General features: G+C 38.4%; 1 protein-coding gene across 2 annotated transcripts; it reads right to left on the bottom strand.

Annotated features, from left to right (window-relative positions):
- Positions 1 to 477: 477 nt before the first annotated feature.
- TGFBRAP1 (transforming growth factor beta receptor associated protein 1) lies at positions 478 to 23,696 on the bottom strand. 2 transcript variants are annotated; one of them, XM_070943389.1, is made up of 12 exons: positions 23,409 to 23,696; positions 20,013 to 20,958; positions 18,293 to 18,487; positions 17,100 to 17,254; positions 13,637 to 13,719; positions 11,076 to 11,417; positions 9,421 to 9,478; positions 6,372 to 6,515; positions 5,584 to 5,730; positions 4,700 to 4,859; positions 2,085 to 2,518; positions 478 to 1,595 (listed from the first exon to the last, which is right to left on the bottom strand). In XM_070943389.1, the coding sequence occupies exons 2-12, from the start codon at positions 20,695 to 20,697 to the stop codon at positions 1,407 to 1,409; spliced, it is 2,592 nt and encodes an 863-aa protein (XP_070799490.1). In that variant the 5' UTR covers positions 20,698 to 20,958; positions 23,409 to 23,696; the 3' UTR covers positions 478 to 1,406. The 2 variants fall into 2 exon arrangements, with proteins under 2 accessions (XP_070799490.1, XP_070799491.1); XM_070943390.1 differs by lacking the exon at positions 23,409 to 23,696 and adding an exon at positions 19,151 to 19,194 and having other exon boundaries at positions 20,013 to 20,080.
- Between the last annotated feature and the right edge of the window lie 48 nt (positions 23,697 to 23,744).

Below are 23,744 nucleotides of genomic sequence, written 5' to 3'. Positions count from 1 at the left end.
GAAGTGTGAAGTATGTGAAAAACACCTTAAAAGAAATAAATGGGATTCTAAAAGAAAGCTTTCCATCTGCTGAGCTTTCTGAACTTTATCTTATTGTCAGTAAACTTGCTAAAAGACAACCTTGCTTTCAGTTGAAATGGGCTCTCAAGAATATGAGCAAAAGCCTGTTCCGAGTTTTAAGAAAATAAATTTAAATCTAATTCATCAGATAACCCAAGGACACAATGTTTCCCCTCTTTAAATTCAGTAATAAAACCGAATTGGAGAAGCGGATTCAAGTTTGTGGATATGAGAGACAAAGAGAAGGGGGAATATAAATGAAAAAGCAACTTCACGTCATCATATTTTTGATTTTGTACTTTTAAACTTATTTGCATATATGTTCAGAGTTGGTTCCGATTGGATGGGCATATAAATTCTGCAGATTTATATAATGTAGCAGGTATTACATGGCAAGTTTCAAAGAGTTTGGCACACTTTCAGAATTCTTGAAGTATTTTATTAACTGTTACCAAGCATACTCAGCACCTTGAGAAGTCACCTGTTGATTTGTTATTTTTTTTTTCTTCATTTTGTTATCCCTTCGAATAAAAGTTTTCATGTCATTCCTGCAAAGGAGAGGCACTGGTTTCTTTGCTTGCAGGAAAGATTAACAATGGCTCTTTGTAATGATGGGTATAGACTCTTAAACAAAACAAAGAACACTACCCAGGAATCACTGATTAGTTATGTTAGTTCTAGAGAATGTTGAGATATAAAAAAACCTTTTCATTCAACAGTATTTACAGAACATTTGTATGGTAATAAATAAGTCATTACAATTACTACAGCCTGTTCCACCAGATCTCCCCCCCTCCCAATCCCAAATGTTATATGCTTCCTACATGAGAGACACCCACATTTTGACTTATTCCTAAGGTTGGAAATGGTGAGTCAGTGGTCTTTGCATTGTCCTGCCTTGCTCATAACTAAAGCAGGAATTACTAAGAGCTCAGTGCTTCCATCAGTTTGTAATAGGTGAACATCCAAGGCAGAAAAAGGAGGAAAACAAAGGCTCAAAAGTGCTTCAAATATTAACCATATTGAGGGCACAGAACGTGATGCTGTCCCCTCTCATTTCAAGACCAGTTGATAACCAAGTTCAGTGCAAATTTTAATTTTAAAAAAGTTCTTTCATGCTGAACCACTCACCCTTCCTGTGAGGAAAGGATCCATTCTACATAAACCCCTGTGATTTCTTGTGCTGTCACTTTTTTAAAAGTTCAGTGGCTCCGTTTCACATTGAGCTTGTGCCTTTCCATCTACGCCAAGCCAGCCTCTTCTTCTTGCCTTGTTCTTTTTCCTCCAGATCCTCCTTTGTTACTCCCAGGAATCCAATCCTAGCACAGCCACTGACTCAATTCATTTCATGTCCGTCCACTGGAGCTGGATAAGTGATGGTTTGTGTTGGAATTCACAAGTCTCTTTGCAGAACAGTGCGTGTGGACCACAGTGTCGTTGGGATACCGGACAAAGGCAGGTTCACAGAAAGGTTTCTGGCACACCTGGCAGAGCTTTTTGTCAGAGAGAAGGATTGGGCTTTCTCTTAGTTTCACCTAAAAGCAGCAAGAAGAGGAGAAAACATCTGTAAGGTTCTTCCAATTTTGTTTTTGCAAAGCCACTGTTGGTGAGGTAAGAAGTTGACTAGAGGAGGTTGAATGACCATTCTCTTACACTGGCTTTCAGCATTCATCGTGATACAATTCTAATGTTCCTTTAGGGAAACCCTAATACTTAATGGGAATGATCACACTAGATCTTTGACAGCACCCTGGCAGTGATATGAGAAAAGGCTTCTTTGAGGATTGGTTGGATCCTTGGAAAGCTTGGGAATCTAATTACAGTGGAAAGGGAAAAGCAAATAAAATTCAAGAAAGGTAGACCCACTCCTGCTCACACTTTTTAATACAGAAATAGCACAGGAAGGAGAGATAAGAATCATAAATTATCATGTACATATGAATCAGAATATGTTGTTCTACGATGAATTAAAAAGGAGAAACTTGCAAGCAAAACGCCCCGTTAATTAGCCCCTATAAACCTACCTTTTCATGCTTGTAAATAAGGTTCTCAGCTTTCGCTAAATTCAGTGCAATCTCAGCCATTCTTTGTGAATGGAGACTTTCCCTCATTGCACCCATCAGAAATGAGGAGAGAAGCTGTACAGACCAGCTGGCAGGAATTAGCTGCAAAACCCATGCAGCATCAAATTCAGCTGCATGATTGTTCAGTAGGTCAATGGCTGCTATATTCAGTTCATGGTTGGGTGTGCTGGAATTGAGATATGTTGAGAGCAGCATATGAAAAAGCTTCTGTCTGTAGGGAAGGCCTTTGCTCTCGGAATTCCATAGGCAGTAGTCCTCAGCGGCTGAGAAGTCCTTCAGTTCATGGACCAGAATCCGTAGAGCTTTGTCATGTTCTTCTAGCTTCCCATACAGTATTGCACACTCAGCATGAAGATCTGTGCCAGCAATTTTATCTGCCAAATGTAAATTTAAATATAAGCTTTGTAAACAGAAGGGATGCTTATTTCACTTGGGTTGGCCTGCAATACATTTCATAACCAGATATTTTATCTCCTTCCATAGATCAGGGGTCTCCAACCTTGGCAACTTTAAGCCTGGTGGACTTCAACTCCCAGAAGTCCGCCAGGACCTTTGCTGGCTAGGGAATTCTGGGAGTTGAAGTCCGCGAGGCTTAAAGTTGCCAAGGTTGGAGACCCCTACCATAGATGCACACCTCTCTCAAAATACGTCTACATCTAGTGAAATGAATCACAGTTCATGAAATCTACAATCAATCTGTGAACTTTTAAGGTGCTACAAGACTTGATTATTTTATGCAATAAAAAGTCAACTGAAAAATACATTCAGAGCAAGATGCCTACTAGAGTTCTGACCCATCATGACCTCTCATAAAGCAAAACTGGAGTGTGTGAATTCAGTTTTGTTCTGAAGATATGTGCAAAACATTACACATGCAGTATACATATAATAGTAGGGCATCATGATTATTCATCACAAAAGACTGATAACACTAGTTTAAAACAATATCTTTTATCAGCCTTTTCAGTAGAAAAGCACGTTTGCTTGATCAAAACAAAAACATACAAAATTATAGTCTACTTGCATTATAAAGATGATTTCTTTAAATTGAATCCAAGTGGATAATCTAAGAGATAATGCATCCTGACAGCAGTCATATTCACATGTCAGTGACTGCTCTTCGAGGATGGTTCTTAGACAAGCTCAAAATATTACTTACTGTTATGTAAATATTCTTAAATATCCTTAAATATTTTAACAGCTATTTAAATTAAGTAATCAGCATGAACAGTACCTCTGTCACAATCTAGGTGACATGGAAGTAAGCAAAACATTTATCATCACAATCTGCCTAACAATAAACTTTACCCAAACCTTTGCCACTTATAAATAAAAATTCTTAGGGTGAGGAGAATTCTCCCAGGCATATTTTGCCAACATGATCACAAATCATATTGGAGAAATGTATGATTTCTTACACGTAAGGCCCAATGCTGAAGAACTATCTACTCTATTTAATTTGAATCAACTATTAAATCTTTTCTGATATAACAGGCAAATGGAGAACAACCTGTTTCTCTTCTAACTACACAGCTATGTCACCTCTTTAGAAATCAACCGTACATTTTAGAAATGAATTTTCCAACCATATTAATGCTTCTTCCATGGTTGACTCCCAAAATGCACTCAGAGGCAATGACTGATTACTTTAACCTCAATGCTTTTTCTACATGGGAGAATAAAGCTGTCTAATTCCCAAATGTTACAAACGTCATGAAAAAAGGTTTAGCAAAATACTGTACACCACTTCCTGAATCTTAGAAACTAGATTAAAGTATACTTCTAGATCCTTAAAACATATTCAAGGAAAGTTACGTTAAAAATGGCAACATAGGATCTTGGTTCCATTTCAATTAAGGTTTAATACAACCAATTAACAGTCATCCTGGAGCAGTATTCAAGTATTCTAGCACTAATTAATGGAACCATGTGTAATGGGACAGATTAATATACATCCTTTTATCCTAAACAACCAGTATTGGCTGTTTGCTAGAATTAAATTTCTCAATATCAAATATTGTGGCAATATACTGTATGTTTTCTAATAATTACTTGAACTGCTTCATATTGCATTTTACCAGACTTCAGATTTCAGTTTGTTGGATCAATTCTGAGTTATCCTGAAGCCTAAGCTGACTATAAAGCAACAAAAACTGGTCTCAATACAAGATCTTAAACATAATCCTTCAATAACATAACATAACTTCACATCACATTGTACCTTTCTTGGCATCATACCTTTGAGCCTCTATAATAAATTTCAGACTGTAGATTCTGTTTCAGACAGAACAGAATCTGTTTCAGTCAAGAGACACAAAAGGAGATAAAAATGTGTGTGTGTGTGTGTGTCTGTGTGTGGGGGGGATGGAGGGAGGGAGGGAGAGAGAGAGAGAGAGAGAGAGAGAGAGAGAGAGATCATGGAGAAGTAGACTCAAACATTTTGGAGTCTGGCAGTACACATCAGCTCAGCCCAACATTGGACTCAAATGCAATAGATTAAACCTTGAAAAGAATAAATTTCTTGCTTCTGATTAATGTAGTTTGAAGTGTCTTACCTAAAATGAAATGAACTCGGTAAAGGTCAGATCTCTGCAGAAGACTGCGTAGTTTTGTCTGCATTTTTGTCAGCTTCCCCTGCCTCTTGGCATCCAGTGACTTCAGATGGAGCACTTCATTGAGGTAAAGCACTGTTAGATGGGTATGGTACTTTTCCTTCTGTGAAAATAAAAGTAACCAAGCCATCCTCAAAACAGTTTTCATACACCATTTTTATCAATTATTTCAATAAAACTCAAAAGTATTAAGACATAATGTCAACAGCTTCTATTACTTAGCTGTGTTAAAAGTATAATACAGAAAAAAACAAAGTCACAATCAAAGTAATTCTGGGAGAACAATATTTTAATTTCTAAAGTTGCCCAAATATATACCTCTGAGATTAAAGGAAGTTAAAGAAAATTAAGTCAAAATCTATATTTCATATCTGTGCTGCAGTGCACGACACAAGTACAGCATTAGACATAGCAGAGAAGGATACCTATTTTTATAGCATTTTAGCTAGTTTTTTTTACGCAACTACAGAAACTAACAGAGGAAATAATGTAAAAAGTAATTCTTTGTTTTTAAAATTATCACGTGTACCATAAATACAAAAACTTGTATGTGTATTTTAAAAATGTGAATTTTATGCCATTTCCACCATTTACTTTTACAACATCCAATGTCATTTGGCAGTTCTACTTAGAATTTGAATAAACAAGTGGGGATGAGAGAGGGTTCAACCCTCAAGTTACCCTACAGAGAATAAGAGAATTAGACAAAGATGTTGAATATAAAACACAAAATGTAAAGGCACAAGTATAGCTTGGAACATTCAAACACATTTACATAATTCCTTTCAAAGCATTGATATTCTACAGAAGTCCTCACCCAAACTTACTTTTATTCTTTTCTCTAGAACTAAGTACTCCAAGTATTTTACTAGTGACACGGGATATTTTTTAAGGCATTTGATGACATCATCTGGGTTAAAGCTGTTTTTCTCTTGGTCTTCCAGGGGCCTTTTAGTGAAAATGTATACACCAACCTAAAACAATATAACATTTAGAGATTCCAGAACTGGATAAGTCCACTTGACAGACAATTCACAGATTGTTCTGAAACACCTGACTCTTTTCTTGCTTTATTCATATAGAAATTAAAAAAAACCTCATTGTATAGCAATGACCAAAAAAAAGCCCAGAATAAACTTGTGCAACATTTGCTAGATACGTTTTTTGGTCACATTTTGTAATACACTGTATTTCAACTGAATGTAATGTTTGAAAAAATCAAAACAAAACCTAACATATTTGCACTTCCCTCCTTAAAGTGAGGAATACAATTTAGACTTCATAAAAATTCTAGAGAAAATATTGCATTTCCCAGGTATTGAATTCTATGCTCCAAAATCAAGGAAAATAAACCCTGAGAAATACTGCCTTAAATGCAAGAGGAACAACAAAAATGAAGGTCCCTTTTAGGGTTACACACTAGTACCTACAACTATAATTTCATCCGAATGATAGTTTTGACACCTTAAGCACTGTGACTTTTGCTTGGGGCTTATGACACTGGAATATCAAGGGGACAGCATTAAAGATTTCAGGAATAAAACCCAATGTACAGATCTAATATTCTAGACAAGGTATCCAAACAACAGCAGTTTTAAAGGATTTAGCCACATACCTCCTCGTTATGCTCTAAGATCCATTCTGCGTACTTCCACACCAATTCATGGTCAGAACAGGAGGTTAGGAAGTCTACGATATAGTCATATAGATCTGTGCGTGTAGAGTCTTGAATCTCCCCATTGACTATCTGTATCCATATCTAAAGTAAAGAAACAGAAGTTTCATTTCAATCTTTAAAGGACAAATGCTATTTTTCTTTTATTCAGCCCCAGGCTACCCTCCTAACAGGCCCTAAGGAACAGGCCCTAAGGAATAGAGGAGAGCTTCTTAAAGCCATACGTAACAGTTAAGGCTACGCAGTGTTTCACATTCAAAAGCAAGAAGGTGCTTTAGAGATGAAGGTCGATGTTCTGTCCCCCTTCCTCACACAGGCAAACGTAATACCAAGCACACCTGCCAATATTTTATTAGGTAAACAGATTAGAATTCTTGGCAGACCAAGGTTTTGGCAGCAAACTGCCGAATGCCTGCCAAGGCCGGTTTCACTCCCATAAAGCAGAAGAGGACTTATCTTCAATCTGTTCCAGGAGCAACAAATTATCCACGACACAAGAGTTTAGTCAATGTTCAGTCCAAAATATATCCAAGCCGAATTTCAGAGATCACGATGTGACTTTCAGGGTTTAACTTTGTCCGTCACAAAGCCTGAAGAGCAATCCCACCCACTTTTATTTCTGGTGGGGCGTGGCTCCGTGACTCAGCTCAATCTCTGGCCCTCCCACGCCTCTTCCGTTGCTGCGCACACTTCTCCCTCCAACGCTGCCTGGGATCAAGTCAGGATTCATCATCCTCGCTCCCTATCAATTGGTGCTCGATATGCTTTCTTCCTGGTATATCCCAGGCTGTTCCTCCTGGCCTTCGGATGGAACCTGAGGCATTGCCAGAAAGGAGGGTCCTGGAGAGGGAGGCCTTGTCAGTTCCTCCCCATCACCTTCTGAGTCCTCTTCCTCTGTTAGGACAGGCTCGGGAGTCGGGGTCACAACAGTCACCAGCAAACCACCTAGCTGCTTTCATGAGTTACAGACAGGTTTAACTCCTCACTTCAGATTACAATATCTTCTTCTTAGTCCACAGAGGAGTGATGGAATTCAAAATTTTTTACTACCAGTTCTGTGGGCGTGGCATGGCAGGCGTGTCAGGGGAAGGATACTGTAAAATCTCCATTCCCTCCCCACTCCAGGGGAAGGTTACTGCAAAATCCCCATTTCCTCCTGATCAGCTGGGACTCGGGAGGCAGAGAATAGATGGGGGTGGAGCCAGTCAGAGGTGGTATTTACTGGTTCTCCAAACTACTCAAAATTTCCGCTACCAGTTCTCCAGAACTGGTCAGAACCTGCTGAATACCACTCTGCCACAGAGCAACCTTATATTCTCTATGTATTTATGTACACATACTCTCACACAGAAACACAAATTCCCTTTTATCTATTGTGGGGGGGGGGCATATATTTCAACCACACAGATCTTTCTTCCTCTCTTTCAATGTACAAATCTTTATTTTATTTTGTGTAGGTCTTACTAAATACCCTCCATTCCCAATATTTTTCCATTTATCTAAAATGTATATTAGAATGGCAATTATTAAGTTATATTAACAATCTTGATCCAAAGTCATGTGATATTTGCACTGAGCTGATTATAGGCAGCAAAGCATTTTAAGTTTCTGAAGTGCACACTGTCGCCCCCCCCCCCTTTTTTTTTACATTGGAAAAGTAACTACAGAGGAAATATTACAACAGGACTCCCCAACTTGCGGGCTAATTGCTATTGGACCGTGTGAATGGTCGGCCGGTGCATGCGCCTTCACATGTGCATATGGTCCCACTCACATGAGTGTCGTTGCAGGCGCTTGCAACCCCACTCGTGCTAGTGTTGCCACGAATGTCGCAGGCACTTGCATGCACACATGTGATTTCCTCTCCCACAAAATCATCCCTTCTTTCCTCCCCCCTCCCCCCCATGTTCTGCACCACCAATCTGGAAAGGTTGGGGAACTCTGCTTTGTAATTTACAGGATGCACCAAGAAACACAGAGTTTGATTAGACATAAAAACCAAGGTTAACCATTACAATAGTTTAATTGGCAGAATGTATCTAGGTTGAGATGGCAGTTTAGCCTAGCTAGGAAACTTAACTGATACTGGTGCTGTGGATATATAAAGAGCAGGGGTGAAATGTTCCCGGTTCGGACCGGATCACCCAATCCGGTAGCGAGGGTGGTGGGTGGGTCGGAGAACCAGTAGCAAAAATCCCTGCCCCCCACATGACCAGATGAGCCGCGCGATCATCAGAGGCTTTTTAAAAAAAAATTTAAAAGCATTTTTTCTACAACCCCTTCGGCCAAAGAGGTTGTAGAAAAAAATGTTTTTAAAAGGAAAAAAAAGCCTCTGACGATCAGGCAACTCGTCAGAGGGATCGTCAGAGGCTTTTAAAAGCATTTTTCTTACAACCTCTTCGGCCAAAGAGGTTGTAGAAAAAATGGTTTTAAAAGTTAAAAAAAAAGTTGGCCACACCCACTCAGTCACATTACCCACCACCACCAAGCCACGCCCACAGAACCGGTAGTAACAAATTTTATATTTCACCACTGATGGAAGAGCTAAACATTTTTAAAAGTGAATAAATAGAAAAGGAACACAGAAATAAATCAAAGATTTCATTTTCTTTGCACTGTCGAAGTGTTTGCTAACAATGAATTTACTGGTTTTAAAAACGTCCACTTGTGACTACTTTGTTGTTGAGTTCTTAAAGTTATCCTACAAGGTTGCTGAGTGTACTTCTTTTGCGCCCCGCACTTACCTTACTTACAGCAAAGCTATCAATGCATGATATAACAACAAGTTTTGTTTATCAGCTGGTTTGTTGTAGAGACTGATGCTGATTAAGGAGTGACTGGCTTAAAAGTTACACAGCAGGCTTACATGCCTAAGGTAAAAGTAAAACCAATCTCCCATCTGCAGGTTCAGGACCTTCATCACTCCACCACAAGTTTTGAATGGACTTAAAGTGGAAAAAGAAAGAGCTAAGCCATTCTGTACACTAACCTGTAGTGCTGCAGCATCTTGACCATTTGAGTGATACAGGAGCCCAAGTGCAAAAAACCTGTACAACAAGGAATATGAAATAGCAAGTGACTTAGGCAATACAGCAGGAATAAGTATGTATTATTTTAAGGACTTTGAGAAAAGTTTGAGAGCCCTTGGTTTAGGTTTTCAATACATCCCGATTCTTCCAGTCTCAGATTAGCATAACTTTATTCCAAAATTTGCCTATAGCATCTACTTCCTCTACAAGGTAGAAGAAAAATGAGGGCTTAGCAATGAAAGTGTGCAACGAAACAAACTCTATCCATAAGATGGCCTGCTACACTACCTGCATTTCATTTAGATAGCAGAGATTTACCAGGAAGGAGTAATTTTACTAGCTCAGCAAAATTGCCCTCACCTCAGAAAATGGGAGTCCGTCCTGGGCCACCAGTCATGCAATGGTCCTTTGAAAAATTAACTTGGATATATCTTGAAAATCAGATTCTTTCTGATTTATTTTATCCCTTCTTTATGAATTTTTATAAATAATTCAAGGTGGCAAACATACATATTAGTTCTTTTTTCCTCCATAGGAACCATGTGAGGCAAGTTGGGCTGAGAGAGAGTGACTGGGCCAAAATCACCCAACGGACTTTCATGCCTAAGAACTCACAGACTCCTGGTTTCTAGCTTGGTGCCTTAACCAATAGACCAAAGTGGCTCTTAAGACTTTTATTTCTGTAAGCTACCCGGAGTCACCATGAGTTGGGCAGCCATATAATTTTTCTAAATAAAGAAAAAATAGAATAGAATAGAATAGAATAGAATAGAATAGAATAGAATAGAATAGAATAGAATAGAATAGAATAGAATAGAATAGAATAGAATAGAATAGAATAGAATAGAATAGAAATTAGAATGTTGTCACTTTAAATGTACACCAAACATATACACCAAACAGCATACATTAAATGAAATTTCGTTGTATTCAGCTCTCAAAATATAACTAGTTGACAATTCTAGCAGCAAAATAGTGCACATAAATTTTGAATCAAAAGGATCTAGTTTGGAAAACTAAGATGATCTAACATATGATTCAAACTCTTTGGAAATTGTGAACCATATAAATTTGAAGGCAAAGAAGCAGTAATAGTAGTATGTCTAAGGAGATTCTCAGCCATCCAAGTCATGGTTGTCCCAAAGATGCTTTTACGAAAGACAACAGGACTTTGTTTTTTCCTGAAGACATTTTGCTTCTCATCCAAGAAGCTTCTTCAGTACTGACTGAATGGTGGAAGATGGAAGGATTTATATTCCTTGCAGTCATCTAGTTGTTAGCACTTTCTCTGAGCATCTGAAGAACTGAATAAGCTTCTTGGTTGAGAAGTAAAACATATTCAAGGAAAAACAAAGCCCAGTTGCCTTTTGAAAAAGCATCTTTCAGAGTATTAGTTGTAGCTGCACAGAGGTAGTATTACAGTATCTGTTTGTAAAAGGATTTATTATTTTTTATTATCAAATGATAATAAAAAAGATGGCCACTATGAGTGGCTTATGCCAAAGAGATGCAGGCCTCTGGTTCAGTATACCAAAAGGTGAATAGCAAAGTTGACAGGGCAATTAGGATAAGAGATGTACAAAGCACAGGATTATCTGGGGAATTTTGTGCTTACTTTTTGTGCTTCTCCAACCATGCAGCACTGTCTGCCAGAAGGCAAGAATTCTCAGAGACCAGAAGATCCAGAAGACTTTCATGATTGGACTCTGCGTAGAGTTTCAACAGAGCTGTGTCAATATCCTCCTTGTAGCCATTTGTGACGTCAGTGCTGCGGACCTCACTCAGATAGGTCATGAGAAATTGTTTGCACTTGATCATCTTCTCCTGGTCCCCTTGTGTAAGTTGGTTTAGGTCAGCATATTCGTGCAGAGGAGGGTGTGACCGCATGAATGAAGAAGAAGTAGGCAACAGTAAAGGGTAGAGGGAAATCAGCTCGCGGACATCCAGCTGGCTGCTTCTGCAATTATAATGTCAAAGGAGATGTAATAGAAAGGAAGACAAGCATGCCTCATACACACACACTCACACACACTAACAACAATGCTCCTTCCTGGTCATCCCTTGGTTGGATTACCGCAAGATACTCTACCCGGGGCTATGCTTGAATAGTATTTGGAAGCTACAGCTGGTACAGAATGCAGCAAGTTCTGGAAACCCCTTAGATGGCACAGGTGACACTGCTTTGCATGAGCTACACTGGTTTCAATTTGCTTCTGGGTCCAATTGAATGTGTTGGTCATTACCTTTAAAGCCCTTTATGGCAAGGTATCTGAGAAACATCTCATCCCGATGGGACTAGCCTGCTCACTCATTACAGGGGGAAAGGTTTACCTTGGATCGTATCTGCCAAAAAATTTTGACTGGCATGGTCCAGGAGAAAAGCCTTTTCTGCTGTGACACCTACCCTCTGGAATATACTCCTGTTTGAGGTGAGATCTGTCACCACACTCCTGGCTGTCCGGGAGAGCCTGAAAACTAATCTTTGCCATCTGGCCTGGGGTTCCAAGAGAGATCTGCTACATTGGGGTAGCTGAGGAGGTAGAGAAAATGCCTACCTTCATGCTACCATTGTCTTTTGTTTCTAGCTTCTCTATTTAACTCTCTTAAATTTAATTGCTTCGTACAACTTTTTTACTTATTATATTGTAAGATGTCTAGAGTCATTGTACAAGTACAACATAAAAAACTAATACACAAAAAATAAAAACAACAAAAAAGACAGTGCTTTCTAATTCAGAAATCCTACACTTGGGGTTTTTTTTGTTTACAACAGCTGGGTGGCCATCTCTAGCCAAACTCGGCTCGTCTCAAAAAATTAAGATTTACATCCAGTTAATATTTGGATGGAAAACCACTACGAAAACACGAATAGACTGGGAAGTCAGAAAGCTTTCCAGAAAAAAGCGACAAATTACTCCAGCATTATTGCTAAAAAGTTACAGAGATGTAACTTTGTGGACAAATGTCCACTAAATTACTAGAAATTTCATCTGGGCTCAAGGAAATAGTAAATGAATTCTGCTAGGATTGTTAATGTCTATCCAGTGTGTGCACTTGAAAACTTAAGAGGCAGATTCAGCAAGGAAAACCCAGGGAGGTTTTATAAAAGTATGTTTCAAAATCCTAATCCCACTGTAAACCAATACTTAAAAAAAAAATTCTGCACAAAACAACCTGTTTTCAAATTGTGTGCCCCCACCATTTTTAACAAAATGGAAATTTGTTTTTTTCTCCTATTATGAACAGAACAATAAAATATCTATTTATAAATTAAGTGCTTTTAACAAAGCCAGGCAATAATTTCAATTTCTTTTTTTTAGTCAAAGCAATTTTTTAAATATGACAATGGTTTAAAATACATCATATAATCGGAAAACTTGGACTGTACACATTATAGATTTCAGATCAATCAAACGGTCATTTGAATAATATATTAATGTAACTGTTTCTTCTTTGAGAACAGCCTACAAAATAATTTCTGCCTGTTTTGATCTTGGCTTGCTTTTACTGTATATCTCATACAGTATACGAGAAACTTGGACTGCAAAGAATGTAAACTGGCCAAAATTGTTATCAGCCGCATAACACTGAGAGGTACAGGATGTAATCTAGTTCCGAATCGGAATTTGCTTAGCCTAAATACTCTGCATTAGAAATCCAGCTCCCAAATTTCTCTCCCAAATTCTTCTTGGATTGAGAAGCTTAAGATTCACTTATAATTATCAAGTAACTCACACTCAGCTGCTTGAGTAGCAAATACACAATCTTATTTCAGTATTAACTCTCTATCCACTGTATCCAACTAGAAAAGCAAGTGAATCCACCTGCAGATGAGAAAGGCAGCAGTTTACAGTCCTGTCACAAGCCCAATGTACAGGAATCAAGATTAGTCTGTTTCCTTGGATATCACTTAAAGACCAGCTCCAATTTCATTTGGTCCATTGACTAAATCTCATGCTTTTTATATGCTTCGGGCCAATGTCCTAAATTTTTTAAAGCCAAATGTATGAACCTAATCAAGCAATGGTGAGCTAGACCAATATTTCTCAATCTTGGCAACTTGAAGATAGGTGGATTGCAGTTTTTATAACTCCCTAGGCAGTATCCACTCATCTTCAAGTCACCAAGGTGGAGAACTAGACTGCAAGAATGTTTCTTACCCCATGGCAGCATTACCTGAAGAGTTCTTTGGCTTCAAGGAACTGGAGCTGTGCAAACTGGATAAATCCTGCTTGCTGCAAAATTCGCTTGTACATTGTCTGCAAAGGAAACAACGAAAAAATAATTTAAATTGAAAAGGCAACTGCTAGAAAGTGACTAATGAACTACCTGGTTTCATTATAAGAAGAAGAAACAACTGGCCCGATTCAGAAGTCATTTGCACATCGTGTGCCTGAGATATAGATTGAGAGAGCTGGGAATGGATTGCCCTTTCACCTTGGGACTGCACAGCACAACAGTCGGGCACCAGCTAGTTCAAAGGAATCCTGAGTACATTCCAAAAAAAGGTAATTGCAGTAGAAAATTCTGCAGGGCATTCAAATGACTTCTGTACTATTATCAAAAGTATGCTTTAAAATGAAGATTCTTCTTGAGAACCACTCACAGGGGAAATAGCACTAAAGTATTAAGTGCACTTACATATCTTAGAGCACACTTTCTCGACCTTGGCAACCTTAAGATGCATGGACTTCAGATCCCAGAATTCACCAGCTAACCTGCTAGCTGGAGAATTCTGGGAGTAGAAATCCACGCATCTTATAGTTGCCAAGGTTGAGAAACACTGTCTTGGAGAATGAACATGTGTTGGAAAAATTCATAGTTTCACACATGCATGCCGCATGTGCATTTGCAATTTTAAGATCTTGGATGCATATTCTTCCTTCCATGAAATGCTTGCCAAAAGTTCTAGGCATGCAGAAGCACATGTTATTATTTTAATCAATTTATATCACTAGCCATCTTTATTAAGGGGAAATAGAAACAAAAAAAATCTGAATTAAGACCCAATATTTTAAAGTGTTCCAATTATATTTTTATGGCCATACAATAATTAACCATTTTCAATTATTTAGTCCTTTCACTAGTTCAAGCACAAGCTTGATTAATCCTACAAACCACTCTTAATTTATAGTCCAGATACCCTCTATCAAATATAAAGGTAGTCAAACTATTGTAACTGAACTTTGTTACACATTCAAAACCCAGGCTTCCCGTTTCTGGAAGAAGATAAGCATGTTTACTGGGACACGCCAAGACTAAAGCCACAAAACTGGAATGGAGGTATCAAGACTTAAATTAAAATGACAGTCATTACAGGTAGTCCTTGACTTACAACAGTTCATTTAGTGACCGTTCAAAGTTACAATGGCACTGAAAAAAAGTGACTTATGACCATTTTTCACAGTTATGACCTTTGCAGCATCCCCATGATCATGTGATCAAAATTCAGATGCTTGGCAACTGGTTCATATTTATGACGGTTGCAGTATCCCGGGGTCATGTGACCATCTTCTGTGACCTTCGGACAAGCCAAGTCAATGAGGAAACCAGATTCAACTGGGTTATTAATTTATCAACTGCTTTGATTCACTGAAGGACTGTGGCGAGAAAGGTCCTCAAATGGGGCAAAACTCACTTAACAAATATCTCACCTTGGAAGCACGAGGTGGAAGTTAGAATGTGATAGAATCAGGTTAGGTGGGAATGGAAAGAGATACTATATAGGTATTAGAATGTAGGTATTAGAATGAAAGATAAATTTGATACTCTAGAACAGTGTTTCTCAACCTTGGTAGCTTGAAGATGGGTGGACTTCAATTCCCAGAATCCCCCAGCAGAATCCCCCAGCAGCGCTGCTGGGGGATTCTGGGAGTTGAAGTCCACCCATCTTCAAGCTTCCAAGGTTGAGAAACACTGCTCTAGAATATGATGGTCAGAAATAACTGTACAGCACTAGCACTGTTTAAAATAGTACATATGTTAGTTTGTTTTTAACTTTGTTTCATGGCAAGTGGAAAGCCAGGACAATTGCACCGTATTCATTATTTTTATATTTAAAGCAATAAAAATATATTTAAAAAATAACAAATGTCTCACTTAACAACATAAATATTGGGCTCCATTGTGATCGTAAATCGAGGACTGCCTTCCTTTCTCTGATGAACAGAATCTAATGTATATTTTGGCTTTTTATTACTGTAATTATATTTGTCTAACCACATGCACTACCAATTAAAAAGCAATTTCTTAGTAACCATAGTAGCAACTACATTCTATTTAGTACTGCAGACCTACAGAATGATTTTATTAGTTCTGCTGAGGTATTAACTCCATTGGGCATTTCAAGTCCTTTAATTCAGGCTGGTTATCAGAAGAATTTCAGGAATAACTGGTTCCCTAAGTTTGCTTGCCTCCAATTTCCAGCCATTTCTCTTTTTGCATCTTTGAATTTGCAAGCTTTTAGGCAGAGATCCCATTCCTTGATTGTGCTCAGGACAAAAGAACATGATAAAATCACATACTGGAAGGCAAAGCAATTGGATGCCTTTACCAATGCAGGAAAACCAGTCGGATATAAAAAACAGTGTGTACCATGCTTCAAATATGTGAATTATCTTTGATAAATAGATATCAATAGATATATTGGTGACGCATATATTTAAATGTTAAGTAGCACTTAGCTGCCAGCTGCCTGCAACTATTGCAAGTTCAAATCTCACCAGGCTCAAAGTGAGCCTTCCATCCTTCCGAGGTAGGTAAAATGAGGACCCAGATCGTGGGGGCAATAAGCTGACTTTGTATAAAAAGAACACCGCTTAGGGGGGGCTGAAAGCCCTACTAAGCAGGTATATACAAAAAGTATGAAGGCTATTGCTTAATGCATTGTAAGCCGCCCTGAGTCTCCGGAGAAGGGCGGCATATAAATCGAACCAATAAATAAATAAATAAACAATAAATACCTTAATCTTTGTAAGTGTGCTAAATGAATACATTGCATAGGTAAACAAGACTTGATGAAGTCAGTTGTCTTCAGGTAAAAACATTTAGATCAAGGGTAAAGCAAGCCACAAGAAGTTTCAAGATGTTTTTTTTAAAACATTTGTTTTTTGTTTTTTGTTTTTAATTTGATTTATATGCCGCCCTTCTCCGGAGACTCAGGGCAGCTTACAATGCGTTAAGCATTGTTAAAATGTTCATTACAATTACAATATCTTAGGGTAGTTCATCACTCCTGACACAGCTAATTTAACCACAGAGCTGGGGAATTCACTCAAATGCACTCCCAGGATTACTACTGTGCAAACATTTCAAATTTGAACCATTTAAATGTTCACAACACCCCCATACACATACACCCTAACATAAAATAGTTTACTTCAAGGAGCAAAGAGACTGCTTCACACATACAATATTTTTATAATATTAAAAAAAACTTTTGAACTTGTAACAAGGCTTTCTGAATTCAAAGCACGCTTGGAAGTGCATACTGGAAGTACCCCATTTCATATTCAAAGCAAAATAATATTCTTGCTTAAAACAAAAGATTCAAATTCAAAACGTCCAACACACAGAAGTATATTTTTAACTTCATAGTTATCTGAGTACAGTCAGAGACGTTTTAAAATCAGAGGCAGACCTGAAACTTCTCCTTTGGAATATTCCTTTCGGCTCCCTTTGCTAACACTAGTGCTTCTTCAACTCTTCGGCTGCCCAAAAGGTCTTGAATTTGTTTTTCCAGAGGCAGTGGGACCAAGAAGTATACCCCTTTGGTAGTAGCTACAATTACTTTCCCTAAATTTAAAAACAAAACAAAATGTCCAATTTACGAAACAAAGCATGAGAGAATACATATACTCTTTTAAAGGGAAAATAATATTTCCAACGCTATACAGTAGGAACGTACAAAAACACAGCCATTTTTCTCAAATTCAAATTGTAAAAATATAATTTCTGCTAGGGCTGAATAACTCTCTTTCACCATTTCAAGTGATCCCAGATACAAGTGCCATCAGTTATTCAGAAGGTCTTTATGGTCACAAATGTTTGCTGATCTTTCACAAATAATTTTCCTTTCATTCATTTAGATGAGGAAATGAAACTCCAGTTTACAACAGTTCAGATTTGCTGAGGTTTTCCTGTTATTTATATATGATTGCCAACACAAACAGAAGCTTCATGCAGCAGTTTGCAAAAAGTACTTGTGATGTTTAGTCTCTTACACAACAAACCAATCAATATAAAAGAAATAAAGGCAGATTCTGGGTCCTCTCAAGCAAACAGTTTTGACTCCTGTAGAAAAGTCCCTGCAGTTTTCTGCAACATTTTTGGAAGTGACTTGCCATTACTTACTATATTCCTAGGCCTGAGACAAAGACATGAGCCACAGTCAACCAACTGATTGATTGGTTGGTTGGTTGGTTATTAAATTTACCCTGTTTCCCCGAAAATAAGACATCCCCTGATAATAAGCCCAATCGGGCTTTTGAGCGCATGCGCTAAAATAAGCCTCCACCCAAAATTAAGCTGTCCCCAAAAATATTTAAACGCAGAGCTGGTAATCAGGTAAGACGGCAAGAGGAACCCCATCTTGCTCCACACACCCCAAAATAATAAGACTTCCCCGAAAATAAGGCCAAAAGCTTATTTTGGGGTTCAAAAAATATAAGACAGGGTCTTATTTTTGGGGAAACATGGTATATGTCACCCATTTCACTATCAAGCAACTCTGAACAGTTATGTGCCCAAGGCAGGATGAAACTCCATAGTTTCCCACCTTTTAACCCCCCACTTCAATCACTAAACCAGACTGATTCTCTCCCTCTTATGTACCTTCAAAATCTTGTAGGATATGCCCATCCTTAAAGGGCAAGGTTTGTTTCTGCTGCTGGTCCAGCATACTGTGCACAGTAATGAATTCTTCATCGAGAGCAATTACATACGGAAAATAGAGGGCAGCCCCAATCACCTTTTCTGACCAGCGAACAGGAGCCCGCTGGGAAATGCCATCCACAGTTGCAAACATACCTGCCAATGTATAAAGAGAAGAAATTAGAACTTTCTCACCCTGAATTCCAAACTGTTGTTTGTATGTAAACCTGCTGCAAAAGCAGGTGATGGAGCATCATGATAATTTCCAAGCATGACCCAAATATATTCTGCTGCCTGAAGAAGTGCATCAGATGTTCCTACTCCATTCTGTAATTTTAGGCTATAGAATTGTAGCATGCTAATTATTTGCACACTGACATGCAATCTTCCAAAATTATCTTGTTTCCTTGATGGCAGGGCTATTGGTTTTCCTTAAAGTATGGCTGCCTCTACAGATTTCTACATTTAATGCAAGATCACAATACAAAGACTCTTATTGCCCCAGTTCAGTCAATCTCTCTGTGCTTTGGTTGTCCTTTATTCTTATTGCTAGAATTAAATTTCACTCTGAAGCACAGAATTGGAAGGATCTTAGTTATTACTTGCTCATCTCCTGCTCAATGAAAGAATTATATTATTCCTGGCAAATGGCCGCCTAATTCAGCTACTAGCAGTGAAGGCCTGCCTACATCCTCTTGAAGCAGTTCATTTCATTGTCAAAAAGGTTTTTAATAACAGTTCTTACTGTCAGCATTATTTTGTCACTTACGTGGCGGTTTTTGTTCAGAAATAAGTGCCATGGAGTTCACTAGTACTTACTTTTCAGTGGAACTATTTAGCAATCACAGTTAACACAGAACTTCCTGCATCATATAAAAAAGAGGCAATAGCTATTGATAAAATCCAGACAGTCCCATTTATCAATAGAAAGAAGAGGACAATTGCAGATTCTCTTCTTTATAACATTATAAGCTATTTATCTGGTTAATAAACAAGTTAAATCACATATTTTATGTTTTAACAAGTTTTTGCATACTTAAATAAGAAATTCATCCCAAGAATTCTTATTCCATTTATGAAGAGCAGTTTCATAAAAATTGAACTGATTACCTTTCAGAAAATTCAAGCAAATCAGAATTTTGAAGCCAAAATTCTAATTTTAAATACCCATAGTAGAAATGCTACTGTTCTATGAAAAGAACATTAAAAACATTTAATGACAGCTTTTAGATGATATTTAACAAAGCTTATCTATTTGCTCTTTTATATTTTTACTCTATTTTACTATTGCTATCTTGATTCTTTTGCAGAATGTTAAGGATTTTAGATTCAGAAAGTAACCAATTACAGTTTATTTAATACTTTAATCCATTTCTTTTTTCGATTGCACTTATTGTTAAAAGTCAGCGGGGTGTACTTGTCACAGAAATGTGGAATGGACCCAAATAAAATCCTGCACAGGTTACTAATTCCATAAGGAGAGGTACTTTCCTAAATGAACAACTAATTCTAGATATTTTTAATGATAAGACAGCAATACAGTCTAACATTCACCAGCATTTTGTGAATTTTGATTTTACAATTTTTTTTGCAGAAGTCTTGCAAAATTATTATGCAGGAGGAAGAAGGGTTAAGAAAAGGTAAAGCAAAAGTTCCCAAATAATGAGCTGAAGCAGCTTACCTAATCCTCCAGGTGCAGCCAACAGGAACTCTTCCCTGCCTATTCTTTTCACAATTGGTCGCTTCTGTTCACCAGTGTAAGGAAAGAGCTCCTGGGAAGCTCCAGTATTGTAGTTCAGTATAATATATTGGTTAATGAAAGCAAGGCATAAGTAATAGCCATCCACCGCTACAGCACAAGGCTGTTCTCGCGTGCAACATTCTTTCAAAATCTGTACTTTGTCCTCGTAGACCAAATATATTTGGATGGTCCTCCGTTTCACTGAAACAATACACACTTCCACACAGAATGGATCCCCATTCACAGGGTTCTCATTCAATGTGAACATCAGGGCTCCTTTGATTCTGGCCCCAGTGGAGATGGGTTCCAAGTTGATCATGTTCATTAAAGTGATGGTATTGTCACAGAGCACCAGAAGTCTGTTAAGTGCAGAAGCTGCTTTCAACTCTCCCACAGCCTTCCGGCAACTGAGATATTTATGCAGCTGCTTGGAAATAGAAAAAGGTGTTTTTTCAGAAGGGGAATTTTTCTCCTCCAAGAGAAAATGGCAAATAGAACCCTCATTTGTTCCAATGTAGAGGTTTCGTCCACAGCACTCCACACATTCGATACGGATTTGAGATCTGTCACCCATCAACAGCTCCCACTCAACTGCGGGAACAAGCTTGAAGGCTTTGACACTCATTGTGCTTTCCAGAAAATGGCCTACTAAATTAATAAATAAAAGAAAGAAACTGGAGATCTGGACTTCTGGATTGAAAGCTACATTGTCTTTTCATCATTCAAAACGCCAGGCTTCCTGTCTCTTCAAAACTTTAATGGTATGAAATTGACAATTTTCACAATACCTGTTCACCAAACTGCTGAGGAATAAATTTCTGAAGATAACTATTTTAATATAATTGAACTCTTGCATTTGCAGCTTGGACAGCCATAGAAATTGTACCTGTAAATGTAAATAAATACATACATAAATAAACACTGCTCTAGAACACAGATCCCTCAAAATAATAAGACAGAGGTTAGTTTCATGACTGCTTTGGAGCATACTTCCATCTTCTCAAGAAGTCCTCAAGAAGTTATCATCATGAGAATTACCGGAACTCATGTCCAATCACAACAAGTAGCCCTACCGATGTCTCAGCGCAGTATGCAAGTATCTTCTAGCACTGATCTTAACACATCTGTGCCACACAGTTACCTAAGAGAAATGCTGGTATTTTCATTCCAAATTTTTGGAAGCATGCTATAGGCCACTGTGCAAGACAGGTATTCTTCCCCAGCTCAGTCCTATTCAGATATGCTCTATTTTCATGGTTGATAAATTCTGTAGAATTTAAGTTGCCAGTTTTCAGATAGAATATATTCTTGGTAATATTGTATTTTTTTTATAAACAGTGCAATCTAAGTATGCTTATTTAAAAGTAACTCTCATCATACTGGACAGGCTTTAGTCCAGTGGTGAAATCTAAAATTTGTTACTACCGGTTCTGTGGGCGTGGCTTGGGGAGATAATGTGACTGGATGGGCGTGGCCATTTTTTTTTTCGGTGAAGAGGTTGTAAAAAAATGCTTTCAAAAGGCTCTGACGATCCCAGCTGAGTTGCCTGATCGGCAGAGGTTTTTTTTCTTTTAAATGCTCTGACGATCAGGCAACTCAGCTTGGCTCGTCAGAGGCATTTAAAAGAAAAAAAGCCTCTGCAGATCAGGCAACTCAGCTGGGATCGTCAGAGCCTTTTGAAAGCATTTTTTCTATGCTTTTAAAAGCCTTTGACGATCCCAGCTGAGCCGCGCGATCATCAGAGGCTTTTTTTTTAACTTTTAAAAGCATTTTTTCTGCCGAAGAGGTTGTAGAAAAAAATGCTTTTAAAAGTAAAAAAAAAAAAAAGCCTCTGATGATTGTGCGGCTCAGCTGGGCATTGGGGGGGGGGATTTTTGCTACTGGTTCTCCGAACCACCCGCCTCCATAGCTACCGGATCGGGCGATCCAATCCGAACAGGGAGCATTTCACCCCTGCTTTAGTCCCTCTTCACATTGGTGTCTGCAGTTCTAGACACTGTAACAAAAAGACCACTGGCTGAACAGTCATAACAGCTTGTAGGTTAAGCCATTTTGCTTTTACAACAGATTTTACAAAACATGTTATCATCTCATTTACATTACATTTTGCAGGTGCAGAATGCAAGACACTCTGACCCACCTTTCCTCGTATTGGATGAAACCAACATTCTAATTATTTAAACAAAATTTGTATGAATATAAGTATGCACTATATTTAGATCTAAAAAAATCCAACAGACTCTAAATAATATTTGATTAAGATGATTAACATGATTTTTAATGATTGCACCTTTTAATTTTTTTTTCTTCTTCAATAGTCAATCTTTATTTACTAACATAAATATATAAGTAACCAAAGTATGGGAAATTACAATTAAGACTATGATTACAAAATACATCATTTCATTATATCTACAGATGAAACTGTCTTTCAGTCTCAGCTTCATGTACATAGGAGGAATACTAGTCTATTTTATGGGGCTGTTGTAAGAATAACTAAAAATGTAAAGTGCATTTATAATCTGCATGCACTTAAATATCAATAAGTCTATAAGTAACCAATTTGCTGTAATGCACAAAATAGAAGTAACAGTGGAACCACATGGAGCCCTAATTAAACCTTGAAAGCAAGCATCCTAATATAGTTTAATTAGGAAATATAAGGATATATATTCAGAAATCCTGATGACACAATGATCACAATGAAAGTACAGCATCTTCCTTAGGGATTCTATCATGCCTTTAAAATGGCACTGCTTCAGTAAGTGTTCAATAATGCCTGTCTTTAAGGCAATTTTTTTCCTCAACTGATGTCTGCTGGCCTTGCATACTTTTAACTTCAGCTGCTATAATCAAACACATCTGGAAAACATCAGGTGTGATGCAAGATTCTGGATATTTTTGTAAACAGCTTGAATGCAGGGGTTAAGATGCTGGACTAGAAATGGGGTTCAGCCCACATTAAGCCAAAGCTCATGGGTGACTTTAGATCAGACATCTTCTCCCAGACCTACCGAACTCATAGGATCATTGGGGGAGGGGGGAATTGGAGGTGAGAAATATCCTTTTGAGCTTCTGCAGGAAAGGCAGAATATACGTCATACATACAAATAAATAAATCATCCCAAATTATTGTCATTTTCAAGAGCATCAGCCCGTCTTTGGTGGGTATAATTCTTTCTCCTTCAAAAACGGAGCAATAACTCTGGCACCGGCTGTCATTTCAATTTTATGGTATCCACGGAGGGATTTGGCGCAAGAGATCACCTGCCAACTCTCATCTTCCACCTGAAGGAGATCTCCCTATCTCGTCTCCACTGAGTGCCCCATCCTTACCATCAGCGAAGCCTCAGCTCTTCTCCAAATCACCCTCCTTAATTCCTCCAGGCTCAAGCCAGCCTTGGCAGGATCCCGTCCTTTCCTGCTTCCTCGCCCACGGAAGATGGGTGGGACGTGGCGTTCCGCATCCTCTCGTTTCCAGCGGCACCTACCCTGGCCAGGTCGGGCTTCTGCGCCACACACGCCCCTCTCCAGGCTGGGTTAAGCGCGCGGGCGGGAGGCTGCTACACCGGCGAGGGCCATGGGAAGAGGCCGGAGCCGAGAGCGAGGGGAAGGGGAAGGCAAACAGCAGGTCGGGCGCAGGAGTGGAAGTGGAGATGCAACCTGCCTCCT

Source organism: Pituophis catenifer, unplaced genomic scaffold (genome assembly GCF_029215685.1).
Source record: "Pituophis catenifer annectens isolate HBS135680 unplaced genomic scaffold, rPitCat1.0.hap2 SCAF_4, whole genome shotgun sequence".
Taxonomy (NCBI): Eukaryota; Metazoa; Chordata; class Lepidosauria; order Squamata; family Colubridae; genus Pituophis; species Pituophis catenifer.
This window is presented reverse-complemented; position numbering and strand designations above follow the sequence as displayed.